This window comes from Grammomys surdaster, unplaced genomic scaffold (assembly GCF_004785775.1).
Source record: "Grammomys surdaster isolate TR1022 unplaced genomic scaffold, NIH_TR_1.0 126109, whole genome shotgun sequence".
NCBI lineage: Eukaryota > Metazoa > Chordata > Mammalia > Rodentia > Muridae > Grammomys > Grammomys surdaster.
In genome coordinates, this window is record NW_021620917.1 from 1,320,012 (window position 1) to 1,331,957 (window position 11,946).

The window sequence follows — 11,946 nt, forward strand, 5'->3', positions numbered from 1 at the left end:
TCCTCCTCACCCCATCCTCCTCACCCCATCCTCCTCACCCCATCCTCCTCCTCCTCACCCCATCCTCCTGTGAAACACAGGATGCTTTTGTATATTTCTTACAACTTCGGGTATCTTGCAGATACAGAACCAAGTCTTAGAAGAGTCAAGAAGTTTGCTCAAGAGCTAGCTGTGACAATGGCTGTCTCTCTACCTAAAAGGTGGAGGCAGGAGGATGAGGAATTCAAGGTCACCCTTGGCCATCAAGTGACTCTGAAGCCAACCTGGAACACAAGAGACCTCATCCAAAAGAGAAAGGAAACAGGAAGAAGTCTGTCTTAATAAACCGTGCTTGTCCTTGTCAGTTTCCTGACTAGTAAGACAGACACACACTCTGGGAACTGAACCCAGGCCACGCACACATCCAGCAAGTGTTCTTCCACTGAGCTCTGTTTCTGGCCCTTTTCTGGCTTTTTATTATGAGGCAAGTGTCTCATTTTTTATTATGAGGCAAATGTCTCATTGTGTTGCCCAGGCTGGATCTAAATTTGTGATCCTCTTGACTCAGTTTCTGTTTTTTTTTTTTTTTTAAAAAATGTGTAAAATGGAAGGATTTTATTGTGTGATACCAGATAAGAAACCATATTTAGCCACCCGGGAAACATGAATCAGTACTACTCATTCACATATTCATTTTGAATTAAAGGAAGATGGTTTTGACTCCATTTTCCAATATAATTTGCAGTGATTAGAATTAGCATGTTCTCTTAAACTTCTGCATTGAACTACAAATAAGTAGGTATAGCTTATTCACTGGAACTAGATCTGAAAAAGCTTACAAACTTTCCATTCATCTCCCACCTTTACTGTCACATCTGCCTCCCTCCATCACCGTGCTGGATTCCTCTCATCTTCCACATCATTTCCAGGGGAATCTCAAGGCAAGTATGTCTGTCCGTTCCCTTTAAAGACTATGGACAAACCCAACTCCAACTCCATTCTTTCCTCTTGAAATGTGTTTCGTTTTGGCAGAATAAGTAAAAGTACTAGTAGGATTCTGAGGACCTAAATTCTGGTTTCCTTGTATCATAAACTACATACAAATCCATTGTATGTTCTGTAGATATCCATTTTAACTATAAGACTTTGTATCTGCCTGGTTTTTAGTCTTTATCTTCACTGTTGGCCTGGAATTTACATAAGGCAGAGTTATAGTTTTATAGAAATTCAATTTCAGAGAGGTCAAACAATACGGCCAAGAACCCATAGGTATAACATGCCAGAATGAGCCAGACTCATATTACCTCATCTGAGATTCTATTGCTGGAATGTGTCAGGCCCCAGAGTTTAAGTGATGAATCAGTAACTTTCTAGGTCCCTTCAGGGATTTATTTTATACTTCTACTGGCTACTTTTTCTCCTAGAATGAAAACAGGTATAAACATTTGGTAATCAAACTGGATCCTCTTATTTTTAGCTGTTCATTCATATTTCTCTCATTTCTAAATTTAAAGAAAGTTATTTGTTCAAACAGTTTCAAGTATTGCCTCTCAGAAAACTTTTCTTTTTTTTTTTCATTTTTTTCAGAAAACTTTTCAAGTTACCTATTTCTATTTGTCAAAGGAGAGAGAGACAACATGCATGTCACAGACACAACTAATTCTTCTAAAAAGTCATTTCATATTTAAAAACAACTTAAAACATTAAAAAATCCTCATGAATTTTTATTCTCTGGAGTAATCATATATATTTTGATTCCTTTGCACTCAGTTTCCTCTTTCTTCACTTGGGAACTACAGTCACTGTGTCTCGCGGCTGATTATGTGCCTCTAACACAATGACAGTCTTACAGGAGTAAGGGGCTCTTGTTTTCAATGTCTCCTACAAAGAACAAACCAACCTAAACTGGAAAGTGAAACTTAATATTGAATCATTTGGGTCACATGATCAATACTACTAACATATACCCAGGAACTACACATACATAAATTTAAAAAAAAAATTATATAAGCAATCCTGAAGAGGTCAAAGAGCTCTCGACGTTATGGCCTTCAACTCACAGTAATTTATATAATTTAATACATGAAAAACAAGGACACGGAGCTTCGGGGCACACATAGGAAATTGTTTTGTGATTTTTCTACATTTTGATTGTATTGTTTTCCTATCTTTAGGAGGAAGGACTTTGACTTCAAAAGTAACAAAATATTTAAGAAGGGAATTTACATCCTTCAGTTTTAAATGGTATTCTTGGGCGATTTTCTCAGCAGTTCATGTTTCTGGAGAGAGTTTATGGTTATTGAGAAGGGTCAATGCCTCCACACAGTAATCTTGCCTTTGGGAATGTCCATGATATTCTTATCCAAGTGATCTCCTACCGGCAGTCTGAATTCCTTTGGTTCTTGCTGTGGTTCAATGTCTTTTACCGGCAAGGAAAGCACCGAATCTTTGGAGGCGACATATACATCTCCTGGTAATGACAGCAGCCTGTTATCTTTTCTAGAAACTTCTTTCTGGATACTGACTCAGGTGCTCCGCAGGAGGCTGCAGGTGGATGGGTGCTTGGGTGCCATGGAGGGCTTCCTCTTGCTGATCTCCCGCTCCGCTCGCTGTTCCGAGGGTCACGCGAGCCCCCATCTCTACATCATAATGCCCCTAGTTCATCACACACGTGGGGAGACCCCTGATTCAGCTTCTTAAGTAGCTGAGATTACAGGACTATGTCAACAGGGCTCAGTGAGTAGACAAGACAATTTACTACTGCCTGTTATTTAAAGAATTGTTAAGAAACCACCAAGAACCTCAATGTGTTTTGAATTAAAATAAAATTCTCTTTATCCAGGCTTTAAAATTTAAGGAAAGACAATTTTCTGACACTAGATGGCGACAGGGAGCTACACCCAGCATTTGGGAGAGAGAGAAGCACCTTGTGAGGACTATTTAGATGTGGGCCACTTACAACCCTCCTAAATTCCAACACAAAAGGCCAGTGGTGCTGTGTGCAGCATCTAGGCAGATCACTGAGCATAGTGAGTTAATCTTTAATACACTTTAACTTTCACTTGTATGTCTAATACGTTTAGAGAGCTCTGTTTTGTTTTGAGATAGGCTCTTAGGTAGCAAAGGCTAGCCTCAAACTCAAGTAAGAATGATCCTGAATTTCCCTTACTTCATGAATGAAGTATGCCCCCAGTATGTCCCTTCATGAGATGCACAGTCCCGGTTGAAGCTCACTCGGGCTTGTAGCTGGATGCAATCGTAACATCCCCTGCCTCTTGTTGGTGGGTTATCTGCTTGTGGCCTTCTAAACCCCTCTCCTCAGCAGTCCTCTTCTCTCAGCTCTACTACGTACACAAACAGCTCTCAGGAAAAGCAACAAAAGCCAGGAGCTGCCGGCTCCACCTCATCCCGGTCTGCTCTTGCTCCCGCCGTTTCTGAATTTCTGTTGCTTCCTTCCTGAGTAGACTCCTGTCACATGCCTGGTCTGTCCTGGCTGCACCCTCTGGCATCTTCCCTTGAACGAGCTGCTGTACACCCACTACTCAGCTTTATCTGCTGCATCTCCATCCCCACAGCTGGCAGTTCTGCCAAGAACCAGCCTCCCCTCCCCCTCTTGGTCTCATTCTTCCTTCAAACGCAGCCTCTTGGGACAGCATGGTGGCTCAACACCCAGCCTGACATCTGAGCTCCATTCTCATACCCAATGTGGTGGAAAGAACCAACTCCAAGTGGGTCCCCAGGGCACCCATGTGCTTTCCCCACCCTGTCCCACACAAAGTAAGTAAATATCAAGTTATTAAACAAAATAACTGCCTTAGCCAACAATCTTAGCGTTCTTTCTCCACTGGTTCTGAGCACCAAAATCTACAGTGTGTCTTTCATGTCACTGAATTCCTGGTGGTCCTTCCCTGGTCCACTCTCCTCTCACAGATCTGTACCCACTCCACAGTCATGGATGCTGTGTAAGGTTTCGTCTCGATGTCTATGCAACATTAAGTATGGGTGCCCAAGTCCTAGAATCTGCAGCAGACACAAGTGACCCTGCCCCCAGGTTACTTCTGATGGGTCAATAACGATGCCACTAACAGCTGATAGCTGGGCTGAGGATACAGAGGTGGGATTTAGGTTATTCTGGGGTCTGATGAGAACCGCAAGGGAAGAAAGTGCAGGAGGAAGAGAAGCCACATGGGTTAGCTGAGTCGTGAAAACATGGTCCTGAGGGCTGGCCGGCCAACTGGAGTTAAGAGCGGCCCAGATGGAACTTAGTAACACAGTAAGTAATAATTAAGGTAACCAATAGGAAAGTAGATTCTAATGCCATAGAGGGTAGATATCTGCCCAGCTCTTGTGCTGTTTAAGGTTTGTTGTAAATATAAAGGCTATGTGTGTCTTTTATCTGGAAATTAAATGGTCAAAGCTGGGGTAGAAACCCAGGACTGGGATTAAGACTTTCTACAGCAGTGCTCTCACTGCTCTGTATGCCCTCCACAGCCACATGTGTGTGCTGGCAGTCCCTCCTGACACCTTGTGCTTCTTTCTCCAGGAGGTCTAAAAGGTAGCTCCAGCCCAATGTGTATACAGAACAAAACAATGTAACAATGTAAAATATGGCATCACCATTTTTCAGCAGATTAGACAAAAATCAGAGATGCTATTAGTAAATCCTGTCTTTAAACCCATCTCCAAGCTATGTATCTCCAGGTCTTGCCAGTTTTCAAAGTAAAGCCATAGCTGGAATTTTGGAGGGCCACTGCTGTCATGTTGTCTAAAGCGCATCCCATATTTGCCTTTGTCTGAGCACCAAGCTGATATTTTTGTTGTTATTGTTTTTAGGGCTGAGAGTTGAATACAGGACTTGTTCACGCTAAGCAAGTGTTCTACCTCTGAGCTACATCCCCAGCCCCTCACTGGTTGATTCTTGGCAAGTGCTAATCTTGGCCCTAGCCTTTTAAAAAAATGTATTATTATTTTATGTGTAATGCATGTTTTGCCTTCATGTATGTCTGTGCACTGCATATGGAGGTCAGAAAAGGGAAATGGAGTTACAGAGGGCTGTGAGCTGTCATATGGGTGTTGGGAATTAAACCCTGGTCTTCTTAAAAGGCAGCTAGTGTTCTTAATTGTTTAACAATCTCTTCAACACCAAGTTATAACCTTTTAAGTCCATCACTTAAAACATAAGCCATGTCGTGACCCCACACCCATCCCAAAACACACTGCTGTTTGCAGAGAGTCTTCTTCTTTGTTGATTCTACTACAAGCAAGCTGTGAACACAGTTAGGTTTCCACCTGTTCCCTACTGTGTCCCTAAACCTCACAACAATACTGGACACACAGTATGCTTGCTGAGCAAGAGAAGGCAGAACGTTTTTGGAGAAGCTCCAAATGCTGTGCCTGTGTTCGGGACAGGTCCAGCACATCCCCGGCCATCCAGGCCATCATTTCTGTGCCTGTGTTCGGGGTAGGTCCGACACATCCCGGGCCGTCCAGGCTGGTATTTCATTAACAGTCTAAGAATAGTGAACTCAGGAGGAAGTCTGTACCTTACTCTGTGACACAGCCAAGCTGGAAGTCCCTGTGTGGGGAGCCTGGCAGCCTCTTGGCTCAGCCTAGTGAGTACTGAGATCGCAGGCAGCAGGGACTAGATGCTGAGGGCAGAAGGTGAGGGCTCGAGTCTCAAACCACAAGCACAAGCAGAGAAAGCACACTGGGAATGGTGCGGCCTTTTTACTCTCAAAGCCCACCTCTAATGGCCAAGTTCCAGTAAGACCAAGACCATCCTCACCATAGTGCCACTAGCTACAGGACAAACACCCAAGTGACCTGGGAAACACCCTGGATGGTCCCAATCCCATCTGAGTTTTATCCTGGAAGGTCCACCATGTGGGTAAATGCTACTGACTTTACTTCTAGCAGAGGACCTGCATCACTGTGAAGTGCACTTAATGTGGCTACTCACTCTGTAAATTTCACTTCTAGGCCAGGCTTCCCTTAGGATCCTAGTCTGAACTTCTACACCACTCTGGCGTGTGGCTCAGTGGCAGATTTTTTGCCTAGCATGTTCAAGATCCCTGCTTGCATCCCTAGTACAGCAAACACTGAAGGGGGAAAAGTGGAACTGACAAGATGGCTTACTGGGTAAAGGTGCTTGACACCAAGCCCAAGGGTCTGAGTTTGATTCTTGAAACTCCATAGTGGAAGGCTAGCATCGACTCCTGAAAGCTGTCCTCCAACTTCCACTCGTGCTGTAACATGTGTATACCCCCAAACACATACAGCACGCACGCACGCACACACGCACGCACGCACGCACGGCTGCAGGCACACCAGGCAGAGCAGGCCTAGCATCTCGGAATTCCCTGCGTACTGAGCACAGCTCTCAGGGCTCCACACACATCCAGTACATTTTTCTTAGATGAGCAATCCTCAACTGAAATCCTTTCACTGCCTTGGTATCCCGAGAAAGCCTCATGAATACACTATGGCAAGTTTCAGAAAACTCTGTAGTCATCTTTCAAATTGTGTCTCACGTACACTTACCACCAAGCATTATAAACTGGTCATAGAGAAGTTGTCACATGCTTTCAGAAGAGTTCCAAGTGTTCTAAAGTCAGGCTGCTAACTGTATATGGATTACTTGAGTGCAAAAACATTCTCGCTTGTCTGTGCAGTGGAGCACGGGTGTCCTCCATCCAGGGGCTTGTGCTCTAAGAGCAGATCAAGACAGCCAGCCCTTTGTAACTGCAGTGACTTAGGAACAGGTTTGGGACTGGAGGGTGGCTCCTGCCTTTGAATTACATTCCTCCTCGAAGAATGGCCTGTTTGCAGGAAGGCCATGTAGTTCCAGAAAGAGGATCCATGTACACCTGAGGCCTGGTGGCCCCGGGGACGTCCCTATAGTCTGTGCAGGTGCGCACCACTTTCAGCTCCCTGGGCTGAGGCCACCTGATCTCTCCTACAGTGCAGTCTCTGCGTGAACTGACCTTAGAATCCAGGGAGGGCTCAGTCTTTGCTGCTGAAGAACCAACCTGTGAAGTTTTCTAGGCTCAGAAGAGTGAGCCCAAAGATGGCCCTCAGGGACAAATGTGACTTTTACCCTAATGGGAAGTTGGAGACACCATGACTTAACAGTCTTAACAGGTATGAGACTAAGCACCCCAAGGGATGATGGAGCTTTCCTTAGGTGTCAGCTCCTGCCTTCCAGCTTGTATGAGACAAGATCTCTTGCATAGCTTTGCCTTGGTTCTTCACGCGCCTACAGCAAACTCTCTTACCCACTAAGCCATTTCCTGAGCCCCGGAGAAGAAGGCTTCTGATGAGTGGGCCTGACCCCTCGAATGCAGGTCAGGTGTTCTTTACTGGCTCTCAACTCACCAGTCTTGTTACTCACACACAGCTACAAGAAATGGAAGCTAAATTCAAACTGATAGGGGAAACTGAAGCAAGGGCAATCAGAAATTCAAAAGAAGGGGCTGGAGAGATTGCTCAGAATTTAAGGTACTTCCTGCCCTTTAAGGACTTGAGCTCCTTCCCCAGCACCCACTGAGGCTCACAGACATCTTTAATTCCAGTTCCAGGGAATCTATGCTCTCTTCTGGCCCTCTGTGGGCACTAGACATATATGTGGTGGACAGACATTTATATACAAAAGCAAACCAGCCATGTACATAGTATACAGTTCGGAGGCGGGGTGGAAAAAAGAATAATCTAAAAGAAGGTAGAAATTTCCAAATACTATAGTAACTAGGACAACTGTAATGGAGGACATGTCCTGGATTAGAACTGCAGGTTAGCAAGCATTTAACAATGACTATTTGCAAGAGACTTAAAGCAGAGCAGAATGAATGGGTTACACCTGCCCAAAAGAAGGACTATAGAGTTGAACAAAGATATAGACTAACCCAAAAGCCCATAAAACACACATGAAATAATGTCAGAATACTTGCTGGTGCTTGTGTGTATGGGAATATGTGTGTGCATGTGTCACCATTTACAGAGACAAAACAAACAAAAAGACAACTGGAACCTAGACAGCCGTGCACTGACTCAACACTCAACGGTGCACAGGTGGATTGTCTTTGCTGCTACAAGCCAAACCACAGGGATCTAGGGTCAACCTAGGATGGGATCCAGCTAAGGCTACTATCAAATGTACTGATTAACTTTGCTTCAGAGTTAAGCACCTCTACCAAAGAGAGAAATAGCTAGAGTACTTAGGCGTTAACGCTGAATGCACAATGTGGCTGCTTCCTTTTTTAGCAGCACAATGCTATCCGAGAGAACTGGGGATTTATTTGGGGCACTCCTACTTACTTCTCTGTACACAGCCAAGGAAGTTTTAGTGCTCTGAAAACGGAGACAATGCAGGGAAATCAATTAAAATTTAGCAAATTCAATTATACTCTTACCACTGTTTTGGGGAAATAACAATTATTATGTGCTAGAAGCAGGCTTAAAATGTGAAATATTCTGCACTGGAGAAAAGATGTTTTTTCAAAAATTCACATAGAAATTGTTGTTAAAAGTATTCCTATACCTCCATGAAGGAAAATCTTTCCAACCATCACTCTTCATAGGCTACATGCTTAGAAGAAGAAAATAACTACCTTTTGTGAGACAGCCTCTCACAGCTCAGCTGACCTCAGGGTCACTGTGACCTACAACTCCTGCTTATCTAATTTAACAATATAAATGTACACATCCACCATTTTCAAAATCAGAAAGGGGCTGGGGAGACAGATTTGAGGACCAAGTATGAGGACGAGAGATTGGATCCCCATTACCCACATAAATGCGGAGTGGATGTGGCAGCCTGCCTGTAACTGCAGTGTGTGGAAGGTGGAAACAGCAAATCTCTGGAGCAAAATGGCCAGCTAGATTACCTAGACTTGAGAGCTCCGGACTCAGCAAAAGACCCTGCCTCAAGGAATAAAGAAGCCAACTGGCATCAACTTCAGGCCTCCACATGCACCTGCACACGTGTGCCCAACATATACAAACAGGAACACACAGACACACACATACAAAGGCAAAATACAAAAACAATCATCTGAATCATTAGTGATATTCTGTTGGCTCAAGTTTTCATGAGTTATCTTTGCAGGGGAAAAACATTTCAAAATGCCTGGTTGGTGTTAAGAGCCTGGGGTCTCGGGCAGAGCAGGTACACCCGTGCTCTAATTCACCCACATGTGTGCACCTAGTGTATCCCCAAACTCCACTAGCCTCCTTTCTATCATGTATACAGGACTGACAAGATTTAAAAGCTAAATCAGAGCCAGGCTGATCTCTGTGAGTTCAAGGCCAGACTGGTCTACAGAGAGTTCCAAGCAGCAACTGCTACAAAAAAAACTCAGTCTCAAACAAACAAAACAACACAGTCTGTAGGACTCAACACAGTAATAGTAAACAGCTCAGCTTGGGGTCTAGGTACAGTGCACACTTGAAAAGTAACAGAGGAAATGAATCAGTTAACATGTCATAAAGTTTTTCAATAGGCAGCCACCATGTCTGTCAAAAACACCTACAAATAACCCTCCAACACTTCAGCTTGAATCTCTACTCAAACTTACCAGGTCGCAGAACTCAAACACCAGAAGGTAGGGAATGGCTTCCACGCACTGCCCGACACACTGGAGGACATTCGGATGCTGGAGAATGCTGGTAAAAATAAAAGTCACAGTGCTGTCCATCACAACTGTCTCCATAAGAGCATGCACACTGACAGGGTCACATCACAGCCAGGGATGGTGGCCAAGCCTTTAAATTGCAGCAATCTTCAAGGAGGCAGAGTTCAGGGCCAGCAAGGACTACAAAGTGAGATGCTTTCCCAGGGCCCCCTGCACACTAGGCAAGCACTCACTAAACTACACTCCTTGCCCAAAGGGACTCTTGCACACTTGTATCTTGCAACCTTGCTGGACTTATCTGTCCTAGATTCTTTAATAGATTATTTGGGACTTTCCACACAACCCTGTATTTTCCCTATCATATCTATCAAGTGTGCTGCATATGCTCAGTGAAGTGTCTGTGATGGCTGGTTTGAAATCCTTGACAGATAGCTTTAGCATCTTTGTCACCTCAGTGCTGTTGTCTTTTCTTATTCAAGCTGAGTGGCTAACTGTTCTTAATTGACATGAGACCTCTTTGGGTTTAATGGGAATGGTTTTCTGACAGAAGTCCCAAAGTAGTTTTCTGCTTTAATTCCAGAACCAAGGACTGTATGCAGAACACACACAAAAGCATACTTACTAGTAAGGCTCCCCACTTTTCAGGAAAGCATCTTGTTCCTTCGGGCTTGCACTGACTTTTAACTCCTTCACTATGACTCTTGCAACACTGGTGCCTGTGTAAGTCTCTCCCAGGAGGACCTAGAAGCAAACATCGGTTTTCCTTGTCACTTCTATCAAAATGATGGAGAAGCGTGTTGCATTTAGTAGAAATCAGAGGGAAGGAAAACTAGCAACAGCTAGCCGGACTGCTTCTCTGCAGGCCGTCGCTCAGAGCTCAGGGAACTGTCACACTTCCAGAGGTAGGACAGAGTATGAATGGAACCCCACACTATGGAGCTAGGATAGGAAGGCACAGAGGTCGTAAAAGGCTAGCCTGGGCTATACAGAGAGATATCCTGCTGAAATAACGGGAAGGTGGGGGAATAAAGAAAGAAAAGGAAGGAAAGAGGGAGTGAAGAGGAGGAAAGGAAGAAACTGAAGAAGGTCTGTAATAAAAATAAAATTAAGGGGCTGGAGAGATGGCTCAGTGGTTAAGAGCACTGGCTGCACTTCCAGAGGTCCTGAGTTCAAATCCCAGCAACCACATGGTGGCTCACAACCATCTGTAATGAGATCTGATGCCCTCTTCTGGTGTGTCTGAAGACAGCTACAGTGTATTCATATATAATAAATAAATCTTTAAAAAATAAAAAAGACCCTTTTAAAAAAAATAAAATAAAATTAAATTAAATTAAATTAAAAAAAAACCCTGCCGGGCAGTGGTAGCACACGCCTTTAATCCCAGCACTTGGGAGGCAGAGGCAGGCAGATTTCTGAGTTCGAGGCCAACCTGGTCTACAGAGTGAGTTCCAGGACAGCCAGGGCTACACAGAGAAACACTGTCTTGGAAAAACAACAACAACAACAACAAAAAACACTTTTAAAATATTTACTGGATAGTAAACCATTTATGTTCTCTATCTTTTCTACTTGGAAATGTTTTCTTCATGGAAAAGAACCATGATACAACAGCAGGGAGATTTGTGAGTTTCATTCAAATATCTCCAGCGCTCCTCAAGGGCACTTCACACAAACAGCCAACACGCAGTCACACAGAAACTTAAAGATCCACGGTGCGCTGATGACATCAGGCCTTTTTGACTTATTCCAAAACTTCAGCAAAACATACAGAAGAGTTCCTACTACTCCCCTGAAGTAAAAAGGTGAGATGAGCTACGTCCTAAGAACTCACTACAAGGAAACAGTTAAGTACAATGCAAAAGCATTTCCAAACGCAGTTCACCTCGGACTAAAGAAAAGTAAATGATTACTTAACTAGGAAATGACCAGAGTCAAATGGTTTCCTTTTGAAACATCTGTTAAAGAGTGAGACGACTCAGGTGGTAAAGCATGAGGACCTGAGTTCAAACCCTTGTACACAGCACCACAGAAGCAGAGGCAGGAGCCACCCTGGAGCTTACAGGCAATCAGTCTAGCCTAACAGAAGAGTTCTCACTGAAAGATTCTATCTCAAAAAATAAAGTGGGGAGGGGAGGGGCAACACATCATAACCCCAGCACTCACTCAGGATGCAGAGAAGATGAATCCCTGAGTTTGAGGCCAGCCTAATCTACAGAGTGAGTTTCAAGACAGCCAGAAACTCTGTCTCAAAAAACCAAAAAAAAATTAAAAAAAAAAAAGTGGATAGCAACTGAGACATCAAGTCAACCCTGGCCTCCACACAGGCACAAGAAAT

The 11,946-nt window shown here is 44.0% G+C and overlaps 1 protein-coding gene and 1 pseudogene across 2 annotated transcripts in view; both read right to left on the reverse strand.

Annotated features, from left to right (window-relative positions):
• Positions 1–11,946, reverse strand: part of Lmtk2 (lemur tyrosine kinase 2) — an 89,870-nt gene that overhangs the window by 32,455 nt on the left and 45,469 nt on the right. For both annotated transcript variants that reach the window (XM_028756149.1, XM_028756148.1), the window contains exons 5-6: positions 10,231–10,349; positions 9,552–9,639 (exon numbers count right to left, since the gene is read on the reverse strand). In XM_028756149.1, the coding sequence (XP_028611982.1) occupies positions 9,552–9,639; positions 10,231–10,349 (207 nt within the window). The remainder of the gene's footprint in view (positions 1–9,551; positions 9,640–10,230; positions 10,350–11,946) is intronic.
• Positions 190–3,932, reverse strand: LOC114611350 (annotated as a pseudogene).